This window comes from Pelecanus crispus, chromosome Z (genome assembly GCF_030463565.1).
Source record: "Pelecanus crispus isolate bPelCri1 chromosome Z, bPelCri1.pri, whole genome shotgun sequence".
Lineage (NCBI taxonomy): Eukaryota > Metazoa > Chordata > Aves > Pelecaniformes > Pelecanidae > Pelecanus > Pelecanus crispus.
The window spans coordinates 4,190,611-4,209,689 of record NC_134676.1 but is presented as its reverse complement, the minus strand read 5'-3'; the positions used below and the strand labels follow the sequence as shown (position 1 = coordinate 4,209,689).

At 42.0% G+C, this 19,079-nt stretch overlaps 1 protein-coding gene across 5 annotated transcripts in view; it reads right to left on the bottom strand.

Annotated features, from left to right (window-relative positions):
- Positions 1-18,581, bottom strand: part of SMAD2 (SMAD family member 2) — a 55,106-nt gene extending 36,525 nt beyond the window's left edge. For 4 of the 5 annotated variants that reach the window (XM_075727236.1, XM_075727238.1, XM_075727239.1 and 1 more), the window contains exons 1-2: positions 18,543-18,581; positions 6,580-6,871 (exon numbers count right to left, since the gene is read on the bottom strand). In XM_075727236.1, the coding sequence (XP_075583351.1) occupies positions 6,580-6,815 (236 nt within the window). In that variant the 5' untranslated portion in view covers positions 6,816-6,871; positions 18,543-18,581. Of the gene's footprint in view, positions 1-6,579; positions 6,872-14,873; positions 14,905-18,542 lie in introns of those variants that run through there. The other variant, XM_075727240.1, reaches the window with a different exon arrangement.
- Between the last annotated feature and the right edge of the window lie 498 nt (positions 18,582-19,079).

Below are 19,079 nucleotides of genomic sequence, written 5' to 3'. Positions count from 1 at the left end.
GAGCACTCTCCTAAAACAGTTTCCAGAGGAACCTTCCCCACCCCAGTGTAATTGTTGAAATTACCTGTCTCCTATGGCTTTAACCTGAGAAGGAACAAAAGAATTTCTGTCTTGCTATGCTCTGAGGTAACCTATTTTGGGGAAGATCTTAAAGCTTGAAAGCAATCTATTCTAGAAGCCACATTCGCTTGACAACTCTGCTCTACAGGTGATCAAAAGCATCCCTAAAACTAGGTTACTGCATGCAGCCATGTGATCACTTTCCTGACAAATATTCCCAAGGAATTAAAAAAAAAAACCCAACATGCTAACCAGTAGCACAGATTATATTCAGGAAGAACTGTGCCCTTTCCACCTAAATTAGAAATTACTTCTTACTCAGTTATGTGAAGAAAAGAGCATCAAGACGTTATAATTTTAAAAAAGATTTGTTTGCTCTCAAACAGCAGTTCCAAGCCAGTTGTCCCAACTTTAAACAGGTCTTTTTTCTGCCTATTTACTTCTGCAGTTAACTCCTTTGTAGACACTTCGATCAGCACTACTAAGGTCCATGTATGGAGGCTCATATTAAATAAAGAGAGCCAGCCTTCAGAAAACAATTTTAACATGTGCCACAAGCTATGCCTAGGCTGCTTATCTTATCCGTAGTGCTAACTCACAGCAAGGAATGAAGAAAGGGCTGCAGGACAAGCAAGCGAAAGACTAACACTCGCATAATAGAGAAATTCATAGTTTCTTTAGAGAATTTTGACCATGACAAATGGTCTTGCCCTCACGCGTTTGATGAACTTTCACCAGATTCTGCAGTTTTAAGTATCTGTGTCCTTGTTGAATACATCCAAAATACAACAAAATTAAGATGTACTGGATTTATTTCCTGGATACTGTAAGCAAGTATAAGAAAAGATGTCAAGTGTCAACAGCATTAGTCACTTTAACATTAAGAGCAGCCTTTTAGGCTCAGAAGTCACATGGAAAAGAAACTCCTGGATATGTAGATTTTTGCTTCACAAAAAAAACCCCAACATTGCAGCCTTCAGAAGCAGTCATATACCGCTACATTTTTACTTTCTTAAGGAAAAAAATATTAAAAAGGTATTCTGAACGCAATGCTTAAATACCACCACCACACTATTTCCTCAGGAGAATCCAGGTGTGATTAATAGCAGTTTAAAAAGTTACCAACCTTCACTATTAGCTGAAGTGAAAGATAGCCACAGGTATGGCTTTAAAGTATTACTACTTCATCCTAACAAGCTCTAAAACTGCAGTGTTAGTGAAATTGGTCAGTAACTAGCTCCTAATTTCAATGCCAACCAACTACTTCACTTGCAACTGTCTGCTTCGCATTCCCAATACTCCCTCACAATCCTCCACATTCCCCAAACCATGGAACCCATTGTAGGGTTTCTTCTTTGCCTCTGGATGGTACAAAAATACAGAATTCATCTCATATTTGAAGCAGAAGCCAGGTGCTTCAGAAGTCTAATTGTTGAATGTAAATTCCACAAATCAGCTACATTCTTTAAAAAACAACGGCAGGATTTGAGGCTCTCTTGCTATCGCTCTCTAACTCAGAATTGGGAGGCTGCAGAAAACAAAGCAAAAATAAGCTTCTGAAAACCACGAAATGTAGCACAGGGATGCTATCTTCACGTTAAGCAAGAAGGACAGAGGGCACATGTAAGACTACATTTTCTACACACATATTGAACTGTTAAGCAAGAAAAAACATTTTTCAGATAATACCTTCTAAAACTCTAATGGCATAGCAGGCTGGAAAGCAAGAGTTTGACAGTATTAGCCTTCTCTCTGCGCTGGAAGCAACTGCTGCATTTCGCCTAAGACTCTAAAGCACTTGCATGGTACTAGCACCCCAACAAAGAATCTCTAACTTGGGATTTAAGGAAGTTGGTCTTAAAACCTTACTTCAGCCAGTAATCTGCCGGGTCACTTTTCATCAACATTCAACATCGCTTTGCTTTTCCGCTGTAGTTTCCTCTAACATAAAGCAGCGATAAAGTTTGCCTCCTCTGCAGAAACTCAGCACCTCTCATTAAAGCTAAGATTCAAGTGTTAAGTACTGTTCCACATATAGTATCAAAAGCAAGTTTACATAATAACTGCAATATAACTGCTACTATTAACATCAACAAAAAGTTTTATCTGTTCAAGAAGAAAGTTTGTGAAGTTATCAATCAGGAAGTTGTTTGACGCTGTATCAAACCCTTCTACAGTACTGAGAAGAGTACACAAACATCTGGAAAGAGAAAATAGAGGTATACTGTTATAAAAGTGTCTTTTAGCTGCCCCCTTCCTCCCAACTACAAATAGCCTTTGTCAGAGCATGCATGAAAGCTACGTTCACTATGCAAAGCTAAAATGAATGAAAGCTAGAGATGCCAAGACTGATGGGAGGCACCCATCTCTCCTTTATCCTCCCGCATACACCGCAAGAAAAAAATAAAAAGGTGCACCTATACATTGAGTGATCTCATGTGCCTCAGTTCAGCACTGCATCGTGCAGACCACGTCAGCAGGAGAACGGGGAAACTGCCAGCAAGGACATGAGGTACAGCAGTGCTCTGTGGGTTCAAGAATGGGTAAGCGAAAGCACAGTGCGAGATGGAATCTTCTGGGAAGAGTGAATGGGTTATGACATGCAACAAATGAGGACTACAGTTGTACCTAGGGAGTATATAGGCAGGTCATCTCCATTACTACTCATCCTTAAGATAAGGTCCTAATACAGTTGTCACATTACCCAAATGCTGGCATGGAAGCAGAGTTCACCACCTGATACAGATGTACCCAGTTACAGATCAGGAAGGACACAGTCAGTTCTGCATTAGTTTTCAGATATGTATCCTCTAGAGGAACATAAGCCATCACAAAGGGGTCTGAACTCAACGCTTCCCTAACTTTTTTTTTTTTTTTAATTTTAAAAATACAGGAGCTACAACAGCCCGGGTCAACATTATCCCAAACCTACTCCAACTAAACTCTTTTCTTAGTTGCACATTATCAGGCATTTTACAAAGCAACCACATTTTGCTAAGTTTTATTTAAAAGAAGCAAGAAGAAAGCATAAAGCACATCTATTCTCTTTTTAAGACAGAAAAAACACACAGATGATCACACGAAAATACTGAAACCAGTGATTTATGTTTCCTCACTTTGGATTCCAATACCCTGTATCGTCACCACTAAGACAACTTTTTGAATAATGAAGATAGACTATGCATATGCCAGTTGACTACTTACTACACAGCACGGTTTGGTTTGTTAAAGGTTTGGATTTTAGCTATCACTGGTTACAAAGTATTTATTTCAACAGAACAATCCATGTTAATAAGGAAGAAACTGATCCATTAGATGAAGACTTATATAAATGGATGGTCGTGCTCTGTTTCTTCACCGACTGCTTCTTGTGCCCCATTTGTGTCAAAACTGCAAGGGAGACCATAAAGACAGGATCTTAAGATCTACCAGGTTCATTCATATTTTCGAAAAGTGAACTCACGTGCCAACGTTTAGTTTCAGGATACACAGGGATTATGCGATTAGAATCCCACTGGCTTGACGGGAGGATTCAGCAAGATAACTACAAATTACTTAGAGGGCTAGTGTCAAAAGGACCTCTGTACTTATTTAGCCTCTGCTCTAGATTACTGACCCACTTATGAAGAGCTAAGCACCCCTGCTGCGCGATGCCAACACCCACTCCATCTGTTTGCTTCTGCTTTCTCAGAACCTTCTATCAGTCTGCATAAGAAGTTGTGTTAATTACCACACGAGCAGCTTTTGCGTAGTGCACACGGTATCAGCCTCACTTAGTACGTTGTCACCTTGACAAACAGCGCGGAAACAGAACCATCCGAATCGCAACAAGATTACTGATGACATACAGTAAGTATATGCAGATTTCTGAAGAGGCAATTTAGTTCAGCTTTTGTCCAAGCTGCTCTCACTTTTGCGAAAAGCTTGTTAAATGTTTAGCTCTTTTATGTTTCAATGATGAAAAAGTACACAAAAGTACTGTATCAAACTCTCTGGAAATCTCCAAGGAGACCAGAAACTTGTGAAACTACAAGTGAAACTTCTGTTGAGGGAATAATGCAATACTTGCAAACAGAAGCATCCCACAACACTTGTCAATATTTACACTGAGTTAAACAGTATTAGTAATTAAATCTAAAGCTAGTGGGGGGGGGGGGGGGGGGGGGGGGGGGAACCACACAGAACCAAACACAAAAACCCTCCCCAAGCAGAAGAACATTTGGAAAGTTCGCCCAGCTGTCACATCAGAACTGCATCTCAACAGCTTAGCACCTCAAACTTCCTGCTGACTAGGAAGGAAAAAAAGTTTTAAATTCAGCATTTTATTATTTATCCCTGCTGATCTGCAGATCTTTAAGACCTTCATTAAAGTGGGGCTCAAGCAGCAGTTTCAATTACTAAATCCAAGAACAAGTATCTCCCAAAGTCATTACAGTACTGAGTTGACATTTGCTCTTTCTTGGGAACCCAGACTACTGCTGTCAAAGTGAAATAATATCAACAGTCCAAAAGCCAACTATGAAACTCAAGAATTCTGTATAGCACTGCTGGCAACCCTGATATCCTCTCCCCCCTTAATACCAAAGCCATTTCTTAGTTTAAAATTAAACCTTGTATAATGCCAACGCCACTTGAAGAGCTCTCTAGCTACCAAGCTTACTCCTAAGGCAGTCAAGAAAAGTAAAACCTAAGTCCAGTCCTTCTTACAGCTGACTGGAAGATAGATGAGAACAGTACATCACAGCCCAGCAAGAACTGCTGGTGACAGCATGGAGGCTGTAGAGTGTAACAGAGCTTCGTATTCTGTTTTAAACAATTATTTACTAGGACTACTTTAACACCAAAAGTCATGCAAGCAGGAGGAGATACTCAAATACAGACCACAAGGAGACTAGGAAAACAATTATATACTAGCATGCTGTTTGTATCTTCTAACATCATCTGCAAAATTAAATTTTCACAATTATTCTTCTGAAGTAGCAATATTTACTGCCCCAGTACCCCTGCAGGAAAGCTCTAGGAATTCTCTCCAAGAGCTCTAAAAGTTAGATACACATTTTATATCAAGTGGATGGCATACTTAGCTTCTGTCAAATGAAACGCCTTCCAATTAAGCATTTTGTCTTTGTCATGGTAAAGACTTGCTAAATACATAGAGTCATCTCACGTCAAGTCAAGAAATATATATCCCTACAGGTTTCAATCTTAGTCTACTGATATACGCCAAGACAAGAATGCTCTAATATTTCATTTCTGATTGTTTTCCAGCTGGCAAAAGGAAGAAAGCAGAAGGGAAACACAGCAAATTTTGGGACTGCTCTAGGGAAGAAAACACAAGCAGAGGGCAGCATTAGAAACAAATTTGTGAACAGAAAAGAGAGCACAATTAACGTAGTCATTCATTCAGAGCATACTCATGCTTTTCCCAGACAGCTGTGTCAAATCTAAAAGAGAATGCTAAAACCATTATCAGATAACACCTAGAACATATTTGATGTATGGAAATCATTACTGACACCAGTCAAATCTAGCTTGCGCTATGATTAATATGAAGTTTAAAAGTAGCTAGGATGAATGAGGTAATACAGAAATTAAGGTCATAAACCAGATGCAGTTTCTCTCCTCTAAAAATTATTTTAAGTGTCGAGGGGCTAAGTGCCCAGAATATTCCTGTGCCACTAGATCCTCTAACTTTTGCACAAAAAAACACACCTGTGAAGCGATTTGATACTTATGTCGCACATAACAAGCTTACACATGCACCTTAGTGGGATTTCTGTACGTGAATTGAGAGCAGACTGCATTGTACTTACAAACATAGCCCTTGCCTCTCGCACAGCAGTTGCTATGAATTAAGTTGAGAAAGTTAAAGGGGTAGAATGCAAGTCGTTCACCTAAATGTACATACATGTAAGGAGCAGAAGAGCAGTTCTAGAAAGACTCCAAATTATTCAATAAAAAGCACCTTCATTAGCCAATAACAAATAATTACAGTAAATAAGCTGGTCTTCAGACAACCTGCTTCCAAAGATAAAATTTCCCTTCAAAAGTGAGAATGGATGCAGCTTGCACAACTTAAATGAAACTACCGTATACAACTGAAAATAATTCGATGACTGAAGTGTTGACCAAGGAAAAACTAGTCTTTTTTTTTTTTTTTAAAGTGGAAGTGTAGGTTCAAGTATGCCCCTCTGATTATAGACAGGGTTATTAATTAAAAGCATAAGGCAGTGCTACAAACTAAGTCCTGTGCTAGGCACCACCAGAATACACAGAAATTGAAATCTACATAGTAATGAAAATTGAAATGTAAAGTTATTATTAGAAACTGTGACTTCACAAAGCATGTGATTCAGTTGTAAGCAAGCACTATGCAGAACCAAAATAGGTTTTAAAGCATTTTTAAAGAATCAAAAGCATGCAACTGATTTTTTTAGTCATTTGTTCACAGGATAGCCTAAACATCCATTTAGTCATTTCTTAAGTGGTTGTAACAATCTCAAACACAACAGCACTTACCTTGGTATCGTCACACATTTTGTATTGCAATTCTGAGTGGTAATTGCCTTCTCAAGCTCATCCAGCTGTCCTGTTTTCTTTAGCTTCTTGACCAAGCTTTTCACTGCTTTTTCACACCACTTTTCCTCCTGACCGTTCTGCTCACCACCACCAGCCCCTCCAGAGCCACCAGCAGATTTTTTCCACCCCAGAAGTCTCTTCACAACTGGTGGAGTGAATGGCAATATGGATGACATGACTTCACCAGACAGAACACTCAGCAAGCAATAAATTAGAGATTCCCGTCTGATCCCTAAAAACACAAACCAAAACAGACACATTAGCACCGAGGTTTCGCACGAAACAAACACCTTGCTTAGGAACTTTCATTACCAAATGCCATAGGACACTGCATCCCAAAACAAGACAGCTAGTGGTTCAAAAGTAGTCTGCATCACCGTTATGTACTTCATCAATAAAGTTAAAATGCAAGCCTGTTGCAGACTCTCCAACAGTGTGGCAGACTAAGAGTACTGCTGGATTAGACATTTAATTTTTCCTCAAGTCTTTCCTGGCTAAAGTCAACTCCAGAAAATACAGAACTTAACTTGAATCTAGCTTTGCACCTAGGCTGGCTGGTTATAGTAAGTTATTAAAATCTTCCACGAGTGACTGACGAATTGCATACACATATATGCATGTTCTGCCCATCTCCAAATTAATTAAGCAAAACTGTGTTTGGAATGTCATTTAGTCATTATGGCTTGACAGAAGTCTTCCAACAGCCAGCCATTTCACAAGCCTTTTCTCATTTTTTTTTGTCCTGTTTTAAATAACTACCAATTTTTGTTCCACTAGGGACACCAATTTGAAATTCACTCATAAATTTGGTAATAAGCTTATTCCCATCTTTCAATCTAGAGTTCAATGACCTACAGATGAGGAATCTTCTCAACTGGCAGTACTTAAAATCATCAAGTCTTTCAAAATTCATTAAAGGATATTTAAAATCTTAGTTTGCAGGCACCAGAGTAGTAGAACCGTCTGTTTTCAATTTTGATAGCCTTTCATTCAGTATCAACTACCTGATCAGGATGTTTATATAAAATGAAAGATTAGAAGGGATGCTGAAACTTGGGCTATGTTTAGCATTCACTGCAATTTGCACTTCAGATCATTTAAGAGAAATTTAGAAAAAACATCTTGGTTTTGCAGCTTCTGTTAGGCTAGTTTTTGGTATTAAAACATAAGCCCCAAATCAACCATCTTATTTCAGGCAGACAGCTGTTAGAAATTGCCTGAGGACGTAGCAGTCCTATGGATAGGAGCATGACACCGAAGTCAAAACCAGCCTTATTTCCAGGCAGCAAATGGGTATTTGAACTCCAGAAAGTTACCTTATTTCCAAGCTGTACAAGTTAGTGCAGCCCGCTGAAAATACCTTGTTTTAGCTAAGAGCTAACACTACCTCCAGGCTACTCGATTTGAGCTTTCAAGGCAGCTTACATGCCTCTCCATCCTGCACAGGTGCACACCTCACTTCTATCCAAAATACACCGACTTCATCTTACTGAAATTTCCCATTTGCAAAACAGCATGGTTGATTTGAAATACTTCAAGAAACAATATTCATGGCTAATTTATGCCTTGTCACATCTTTGCTGTTTCAGGGAGGACCAACAAGTCCACAAACACCAGATTAAATTCTACAGGTAACTTTAAATCATAACTTTTCAACTTCCACAAAACAGAACATTCAGTAAGAATGATATTTCAGTTTCAACTAAACTATACCTCCATACACCAGCTTCTGAGAACACCTAAAAATACGACTAAAGCAAGAATTGCAGTTTTCTGGGATCAAGGAGACAGAGGTTCCAATTAACAGGGACTCAAGATTAACACTGGTAACTTTATGCAAGCGATTCCAAGTAATCTATCCTAAATGAGAGAATCATAGAATGGTTCGGGTTGGAAGGGACCTTTAAAAATCATCCAGTCCAACCCCCCTGCCATGGGAAGGGACATCTTTCACTAGATCAGGTTGCTCAAAGCCCCGTCCAACCTGACTTTCAACACTTCCAACAATGGGGTATCCACAACTTCTCAGGGCAACCTGTTCCAGCGCCTCACCAACCTCATCATAAAATATTTCTTCCTTATATCCAACCTAAATCTACTCTCTTTCAGTTTAAAACCATTGCCCCTTGCCCTGTCAGTAGAGGCTTTGGTAAAAAGTCAAAGCATTCATTTTCACACAGGACTATAGATGAAAAGAACTTTTATTCTTTCAATAACATTAAATTATTACAGAATTATCCCCAATATTTCCGACTGCGGGTTTTGCAGCCTGCAAAAGCTTTGCACTGGAGCCCTGGCCGCAGCAAGCACAAGAAAAATAAATTTAATACCCAACATTGTCAAATTAAACACTGAATAGGACATTTGGGGAATAGTTTTGTAGGGAGGCAAGCCAATGCAACAGCTTCCTGCCACAGGAAGCCCAGGACTCCTTCCTTCCTTCCTTCCCTGCGGCACCACCACCACCTCAGCACCAGTGCCGACACCTTTCCACATAGGCTCAGCTAGATAGCCAAGTAAAAACTGATCAAGTTTGGGTTTTTTTTTTTCCTGAGTTAGTTCTCTTTCAGGTTAAGAAGTTGCACCGGCTCACATGTGGTACTGTAAGTACTGACGCCGGTGTCAGGTGAGTTACAGGAATGCGGATGGAGGACTCCAGCCCCACCACTGGTGTTAGCGTTGACTGCGTCGCCAGAAATGCAATCCGGGCATGTACTTTAATTCAGATAATCTATTTTGGTGGCAAAGCCAAATTAAGCAGTCTTACTTTCTTTTCCGCGCGTTCCAAACCGTTCGTGGGCCTGGGAGTGAAATATATTAGACCCCTGATCCAGTAGACTGGGTAGCTCCAGAGATGAAACAGGAGGCTTGCGTGGCCGCCGCTGTTTTAAGAAACACTTACACTAGGTTTCTGAAACAGGGAACAGAAGCACCCCCCAAGCTTTTTAAAAAAGACTTCAACATTTGAGCAAGGCCAACATTAGATGCTTCAGAGGCATCTAATACAATACGCAAGAAATACAAAAAGACCAAACCAAAGAGGATAGCCTCTTTTGCTTCAAAGATCACGTTTTAAACGCTAACAATTGATGGTGTAATATCTGAACATTAAATTCAACGCTGACAGATGTAGGCAACCAAGTGCCACTATCATTGCTTATCCACACACCAATTCTTCTCCCGTTTATGGAGCTCACTGACACATAATATACGTATTTCCTGTTCTTTACCTTCAAATTCGACACCTTTCAATGCCCCAGAATACTCCTTTGATTGTCAGCCTTATAAAACACACACTTCAGTAGGATCTCATTTACCACCAAGGTAAATTGCCTATTCTTCCAGGCCCTCTAAAGATTCTCAATGCTTTTATCTAATTTTTCAGCTTTACAATATTCCTTGTGATAAGGTGTCCAATTTTGCAGTATTCTCTCCCTTAAGACATAACACTGATCTATATATCATTTTCTGTATTCTCTGGTGCTCTTTTTTCTTTTTTTAAACTAATATTTGCCTTTCTGCTTCAGATGCACATTGAGTGATTTAAGTCTTGCAGCGGGAAGGAATTTAGAAACCCCACACATTTCAGTTTTTCTTTATATTTGAACTCTCATACTATTTTGACACACTCAAAGGCAAAAAAAAAAAAAAAAAAAAGAGTCTTTCTTTTCCCATTTCCAGAAGACTGTAAGCTCAGACCTAACTAATTGGAAATTTCTAGCTATTATACTTAGTTTTAACCAGTTCCCTTACAGATGTGTGCTCAGCCAGCTTCTGTAGAAGCGGTTAGAAAGCACAGGTTGATCTGCTACCCCTGTGAAAATTAGCTTGCTTTTTTAAAAAAAAAAAAACAAAACAACACACAGGGACACACTTAAAGAGTCCTTTATTACAATGATTATTGCAGCTTAGCAGCTATTTAAAAAAAAAACCAAACCAAAACCAAACCAAAAACAGACTAAGAGTCTGGGAGGCTTAAACTAACTTCTTCCTTCTAGCTATTGTTTTGCCACGTCAGGGAATTGCCAGGAGTATCAATAAGAATTTCACCAAGTTATTCCCGTATGGCCCTGTATCTTTCAAAGGCTGGGCAGAGAGAATGTGACACAAGTAGGACAAGACTTCATTCAGCTTAATGCCAATTGTGATGAGTCCTCATAGGAGAATATTTCAGCCAGCTTAATTTATCTAAAAGCGGTACTCTGCTCCAAGCCTAGAGGAGGCCCGGCAAAGTGCAAGGCATGGTTAAGTTGAATTCTGAGCAATTTCGATAAATGCAAATTATGCAAGGAAAAAGCAGCGATAAAGAAATTAATAAGAAATACCCCACTGGGTTAGAGGAGTGGTGCATCTAGCCTAGAGCTCGGTCTCCAAAGGTGGCAAAAGGACACGCTACTCAAGGAAAGCACCTGAGCCAGGCTGTTTTATGTAGCCCATTCTCCTCATTCACTAAACTGGTACAGCAGGAAACTAAAGGCTACATTCCTACCTATTCCCTTTAGCAGCCTGTCCACAAAGTCATCTAAACGCTTTTTGAACTCTGCCTCCACAACCTCTTGCGGCAGACAGCACCAGAGTTTAACTGCCCACTAAAGAAGTACTTCTAGCTGTTTCAATCTGATCTCTTTCTAGTATCAGAAAGTGCCCCTTGTTCTGCGGCTGCAAGCTTGGCTGAAGGACTGTTTGTATTCATCTCGTCCACCAGCTTCATGATTCTGTACATTTGAATCACGTCCCTCCCTCAAATAGAGGGCTCTCAGCCTTTTGTCACAAAGAAAGTATCTGAAAACAGCTCATACAGTTTGGGAAGCTCCTCTGGACAGATGCCAAGCCTGAAAGCTTTACTCCTTCAATTAAATTACAAGTACTTGAAGACATTGCATAAGGACTGATCTAAAGACCACAGAAAAATTCTATATCAGTCTACGGTTACCTTTTCACTTATCTTTTTGGTCATATTATCCTAAAGCTCTCAACATTATAATTAAAATAAAAAGTACAAAGACAGAAATCTACACCTCATGAGGAATTTGGAGATAGAAGGTGGCTAGCACATGTCTGCTGCTGAACATCTGGCAGGAGCTCAAATAAAAATGAGGAGCCCTATATTTGCGCTGGGTTCTATCTGTATCCACCTAGACAGTCTCAGACACCATGTTTATAACCAATGGGTTTAGGAGGTCACTGTTGCAGCTCATTTGTGACCAGCAAATCCCATTTCAGTTCATCACCTGTAACGCTTTTGCCTTCAAATTGATTCAGTAAAAAAGGAGTTTTGATCTTTGCTCCTGAAGAATCATCCTCTCATACACTGTCCCTGTTGACACTGGCCTCTTGCTAAAAACATTCCTCTAGTCTTTTTCCTTGTATGCTTGCTTCATCCACAAAAAGACAGAATATCTTTTTTCCCCAAATGCACCCAGAAAACAATCTTCACCAACACTGCAAGAAACATTTCCACATTGTTAAAATGGCCACAGATTAAAATACATGCTAAATATGTAATATGTCTTCTTCCTTGCAACAGATTTTGTGATTTCCTTGTAGTCTACAGCCAACCATCTCCAAAAACTGAGTACTCGCTCACGGCCTTTGCTTTTAAATGTGCTTTGCCATTGCTGGTTCTCTGCGCTCTCTCTCCTTTGCTCACTCTCTTCTACTGAGGCCCAACATCGTAGCCCAGATCTGATCTTTTACCTTCCTGTGTACTATTCCCACCACAACACACCAACATGCTGGGACTCTGTGAGCAACTGCAGGGAGATTTTCAAGACCCCTTTCAGAGCTCAGCTGTAGTTGAGCTACTAGCATCAAGGCAGCAGTGCAATACAGAGCAGAAAAATTCCAGTATTTTATCCCTTTCCACGTTATCTGGAGTGTGCCTTAAAACTGCAGCTTTGAATACTCAAGGACTACACACTCTGTCACCTGGAGAGGTACGAGTGTTTCCTTAGATTGCTGGAACATAGGGAGCACGTGCTGTTATTCCCAACAGATTAATACTGGAAAATTTACAAATGGCCTAACTTTGGTGGTATTTGTTTTATCTCTGCCCCCATAGTGTATCTCTGCCTCCTGATGCACACATGTTTCTATAGTTGGTTCAACAGTGTCATAGTTGGCAACTTTTAAAGTCACAGTTTGAGTCATGTCTGCTATTATTCCATTCTACTAGTTCTCTGGAACAAGTATTAAATATTAAGCCCATGATCCCAGCAATAACTAAACATAAAAGATGAAGAAAACCTTAAGGGCAGCATGCTAGCTGACTAAAATCTTCAAGGGAAATTTTCCTTTCCTGAGCGTCTGGAACATACTATAAACACACTGGTGCTACCAAAAATATCAAGTGATTTCTGGCTAATTTATTCTAAAGCCTTATGCAACATATTTCGTATCAGTCTGCTTATTCATCTTAAACTTGAAATAAAGAAATCTGATCTCTCCTGGTTTTACTAGAAGTATTCTGGCTTAAAGGAATTTCATTTGCAAGAGCTCTTCTGGAATAAAGAGGACAGAAGTTAAGCTCCTGAGGAAAGAAGATCGAGGAAAATAATTTGTGGCATTTGAGAGAGACTCTACAAGTTCATTTCCTCCCTATTTTAGCCCCATTTAAAAAAAAAAAAATCACAAAACAGGCAATGTTTTTTTCATTAATTCTGGAATTTGGACAAGATTCTTTATCAATTTCACCAAGTGTACAGGGTTTCAGATCTTTTAGAAGAGGAAGGACAATCCACCCTTTCCCTTCACATGCATCCCTGCAATATTAGTTGCTTCAGAATAAGGTAACATTAATTGAAGCACAGTCCATTTAAGGCAGCATCGAGCCCTTACGTTAGGCTAAACAATACTGAAAGTTGAAGTTTTAAAGGGCATAGCTTATGCAGTATGCCTCCTATATTAATCCAAAGTCATTAAGACTTAGAGAAACGATAAAACAAGTATTTCATCTTGCATTGAAAAGAAGCAAAACAAGACTAATTTATGATCTGCTTCTGGATCCTTTAGGCTGTGTTATTCCAAACAACATGGAGACAGCTTATTCTCAGCAGAATATGAGAAAGTTCTCCCTGATGTTAACGACCTCACCTCGCAAGAAACCTGAATTCTGTATGAGGTTCAAACTAAAATCAAAGCCAAGCCTTTCCTCTTCAGATAGAATACACTCTAGTCAAAGCACTCAGTGGAACAAAGAGAAGGCATTTCACCACTTCTTTGCACCCACAACCCCTCCAAAAACTGCCTTTTGAGATTCCAAAAGGGCTAATTCTCTCTTCCCCTACATGTGTGTATTAGAGACACCTGGTTTTGCCATACTGGAGAAGCTCAAACCTGCTGCCACATACACACTTTTCTGAAGAACAACCACAGAAGAAAGTGAGATGGTGCCCATCCTTCTCTCCTCATATTCAGGTCAGAGTCTACAGCTTCGAGTATTGCCTTACTGTTTTTTGGCCATTTGGGGTCGTTTGCTTTGGGGAGGGTGGGGGTGGAGAGCTGGAGGGAGGGGAATCCAGCCCTACTACTGAGCAATGCCCTCAGATCCACCCCCCAGTTCAGCTTTTCAGCCCACTAGGCCAGCAGTGGGGAGTGGCTCTAAAGAGCTCCCTCCCAAGGGAGTCCATCTGGCCCGCGGCTCCATCTGGCCAGCTCGCAGGCCAAAGCTGCGAGATGTAAAGCCAAGGTCCCGCTTCAGCTCTGACACCAGCCGATGAAGTTCAGGCAGGCTGCTTGTGATCTGGGGGCACAGGAGGAAAGAAAATTCTTCCTCTGGGTCGGCGTTAGAATGAGGATTTTGTAATGTGTCTATACACAGAATCAATTTACACATTAATTTTTATTAGGCTCTAGCATTGCAATGCATCTTGAAACTCCGCATAACTGCATTATCTTTATACAGCTCATTGAAAACAGAATTAGCCACCTACTTTGAAAGTACGCTTTTTTCCTCTCACTCATTTCATGAAGTTCGATTATGAATCAAATGAGAAAACTCATGCTTTTCATACACAGAACTAAAATAAGCATGATCATGATGTTATGAAAACTTCAGAAGCTGGATTTTTCTTCAATTACTAAGAACTACTGCAAATTACAGACAAATGTAATAATGAAAAGCTATATTGCTATTAGAAAATTAGCACACTGTATGAACACATGTATTCATAGTACACTAAAATTGCATGCAACTGGAGACATGAGAAAGAAGAAGAGATGTTAATTTTAGTGACCTTTGGTTAAACTACTAATAGGACCGACGTATTTTAGCAACTCTCCTAGAATTACAAAAGAGGAAAATTACCACAACTGCAGTCGGCCAATCCACCTGTCTCTGCAAAGCAGCAAACTCAGTATTATGAACAACCTCACAGCATTGCTCCTTAAAAATAAAAGGCCTTAATAGCCCCGCGAAAGCACCGAATAAGCACTCCAAACCACAGCAGTTTAAGCCCTTCTCACCTCATTTGTTTTGACTAAAATTTTCCATGTGTAACAGGCAAGCGTCAGTTTCATTATTTTAGAAAATAAATACTCCTGGGCTAAATTTGACAGGAATACTCACAGAACTGATTAGCAGGTACCCAGGTACCCGTTTCAGCTTTTATGTGTACAGCTTAGCAGTTTCTCCACTTTGTTAAACCATAACTAATTGTATTTAACTGCAACAGAACTAACTGCATTTAGCAATTAGTTAATGCAAGTTCACTTTCAAAACAGGCCGAACGTAAATGTTCCTCAAAGAGGCCAGCCCCTTGACAAGCAGAGTTCACTCAGCGCTGAAGAGTGTCTTACGTTAAGCTCGTATTGCTCCAGTGTAATTAAATCAAGCTTGAGCCCCAGACTAAACTGATAGGAGACCCAGGAGTTGCTCTCTCACGGTCTCTTCTTGGTCTTACTTCATACTATGGCTGTCAAACACCCATAATTGTAATAAAATTTTATCTGGAACGAAGCCTTACTGTTCGTAACACCGTTTCTCTAGTGGAAGGGGAGAGCAACGTTTAGGAAGGTTTTCTGCAGTAGCCAATTTCTTCTAGCCCAGAGAGTATTGAACACAGGGCTGCCTGTGCTCTCCATTCTATTACAAAAAACTAATCCCATCGCATGACCTGCAGCAATTCAGTTTAACAAATCAACAATTACAAATATTTTGGCAAAGTAAGCTTAGGTATTGTTTGCCTCTCGGCACAGTTCACAACCAGTTTGTGGCTTTATGATAAAAGTCATTAAATCCAATCTGAAAAGCAGAATTTACAGCTCACTTAGCAAGTCAGGCCCATAAATGGATGCTTTCAATTACAGGGCATTTACATGCACAATCATTAAGGCAGTGCTGAATACATTTGAAAACTCTAGAATACTTTTTATAATAATTAAAACTTTGCGTACTGTTCTTTATACAAACAAAACTTAGGAATTCTCTTCAGTCTCAAGCAGAGCTCAGATTCATTGTTATCCAGAACCTACTACAAAGCTTGTTCTCCCAGTACTTTTGTGGGAAAGGGATTAGAGAGATGGAAACAAGTTTTGTTTTTTAAAGTTGCTCTCAGTAGCAGAGATTTTTTTGAGCTCCAATAAACTCAATTATATCAACTGGTGCTCAACAATTCTGAAAGATCAAGTGGAACAGGAAGATGGAGGAGGACCCAGGAGCACCTTTCATTTGGAGATTCACTGTGTAATTCAAACTTATTTGATTCTGTTCATGAATCTAGCTTCTGGGTAGAGGAAAAGAAGAGATCAGTTGAGAGGCCAATTCTTTTAACCTCATTTTTTCAATTGTGGTGTTCTTCTTATCATCAAACAGAACCTCAGGGAAGTTGACAAATTATTCTCCAAGATGATACTACACACCCCCAGCTTCTTCCATAAAGAAAACTGGATCTTCAAACACTTTCCTTCATTTTGGTGACTGTCAGGGTAGTCCGAGTCTGACCCACACATCGGCAGAACAGCAATCAACGACCAGGTGACTCTATTAAACATCCTGATATATTGTTAAACATGTGCTCAGACTCGTCTTTTGAGTGAAGTTTAAACCACCTTAAATGAGATCATCCCCTTCCTCTTTTTCAAGGCATTTGTAACTAATGTTATCTTTCATCATGATAGTGCTAAGCAAATGGGAGGAAGGGACTTCAAAAACCTCCCCTTTACTACATTCTCATTCCCCTCTAATTCACTAGAGCTTGTAAATGTTAAAAGTTTTAAAGCTACGCCTCAGAACAAACACACACACAAATAATCTACTCGTGCACAACGCAAGCTCCAACACTGCGATAAAGTACAGGAAAGTCTAAACAGCAACCTTGTTCTGCTAAGAGAAGCCTTTTGCCTTAACAAGAGGGTTTATTTTCCTCCCCCCCCAAAGTCTGGAGAACAGAGCAAAGACTAATTAGTCTCTCACTACACAGTCCAGCCCCCACAGAAATAATGTCATGAATCAGTCTGAAAGTACAGCTCTCCAGGCTAAGAGAGGAACACTTAAGAACAGACAAACCTGCTGTTATGTGCAGTCTCCTAATAAGCTGTCATTATAAACTTCTTGCTACAGATGGAATCTGGCTCGTTTATAGCCACGAACTGTGATAACACGAGCGCCACACGCAATACACATCAGTTGTGGCATTCACGAGCAGCATTTTCAGAAATACTTGTCTGGTAAACCCAGTAAGCAAAACTTTTTCCTAACGCTATCTAGTTGTTTATAAAGTATTTGAAAAAAGCACACCACACATGTTGGTTTGGGGGTTTTGTTTTCTTTTTTTTTTTTTTAGTCAAAAGCTGTGACGGACAACCAAAAAGACATGAGATTAAGCTGCAGCCTGAATCCCAGCTGTTGAATTCAACAGCTCTCCAAGACTATCACAAGGGCTCTTCACCCACTCACTTTTTTCCCTTCTTTTATTTCTCCAGAGCCAAGACTAAAAGACCGCACTGTGTCACACTTTTTCTCTTCCCCTCTGCTCCCCAACAACAAAAAAAAATTTGCAACTAGCAACTCTACAACTCCGCAGTGACACCAACTACTTGTACTTATTGCAACGCAACTTCTCCCATGTGCTTATCTAGGTAGATGAAACACTTAACAGATGATGTTTGTTTACATCTTACAATGCGTAGCTAGCTACGGCGTTAAAACCAGTGCCATGAAGAAAAACCCCTGATCTCAATTCCCATGTACATGGCTCATGTAGGCAGCGTGTGTTTCACATCCATGGCTCTGGATTAGGAGAGGAACAGACAAAAGGGCACTGGCTGAAGCGAAGCCTGCAATCCTAAACGCTTCTTTACAACTTGCTCCTAACTTTCTCCACCACCCCGGCACGAAGTTTTTGCACACCTGATCTCTGCAAGAAAAAAGACACCGGGCAGAGAGGGAGGGGGGAAAGAAGGAGAAGCAGAACTTTTGGGGATTTTTCTCCCCCCTCCCCTCACCCCCCCCAGACACACAGCGGGGCACAAGCCGGCCCTTCCCACCCTCCACCGCCTCCCCTCGGGTGCTGAGCCGGCGGAGGGTGGGCGGCGGGGGGTGACAGCGACCCCCCCCCCCCCAACCCCGCTTCCCCTCACGCAGACCCCGCCAGCGGCCGGCACCAGCCGTGTCCCCCCGCGGCCCTTTCCTCCCGCCGGCAGACCCAGCCCTCCCCAAAGCCCCGGGCCTCCGCCGGGGCCCACCGCGGCCGCCCGCCGCCCTCAGCGCCGGCCGCGTCCCACCACAACAAAGGGGGAGGAGGGCGTGGGGAGGCGCCCCCCGTCCCCCGCCGGGACCAGGCCCGTTCCGTCGCCCCCCGGCCCGCACACAGCCGCCGGGGTGCCCCTTCCCGAGCAGCGGCCGCCCGGGGCCCCCCCTCCCGCGGTGCGGCCGGGCCGCCCGCCGAAACCGCCCCGGGACCAACCTCTCCCTCAGCGAGCTGCGCGGCCGCCCTCCTCCCCCAGCGCTGCCTTCCCCTGCGCGCCCGCCCTCCCCGCGCCCATTGGCTGCCGCCGCGCCCCGCCCACCGCCGGGGGCGGGGAGGCGGCGCATTGGCTCTGCCACCCGTCACTTGAGAAAAAGCGGGTGAGGATTGGGCAGCGGGCGCGGAGGCCCCGCCCGCGCCGCCGATTGGCGGATTGAGCCGCCAATCGAGTGCCCCGCGGCGGAAAAAAAAAAAAAAATTGAGGCGAGAGAGGGGGGGGAAAAAAAAAAGACGCGAGGCGAAGGGAGACGGAGCCGGGTGGGCGTGGCTGCGTGCCCCGCACGGCGGGGGCGGAGCGGCGGCGCTGGTTGGCCGCGCCCGCTGTCGCTCTTCGCCCCAAGCGCCCGCTAAGGGCGGTTGATCGGGAAAGGCGAAGCGGGACGCGGTTTGAGTGACGCGCGGGCGCGCAGGCGCGCTGGCGGCGGGAGCGAGCGCAGCTACCGGCCCTCGTAACCTTCCGCGCCGGGCGCGGGGTGG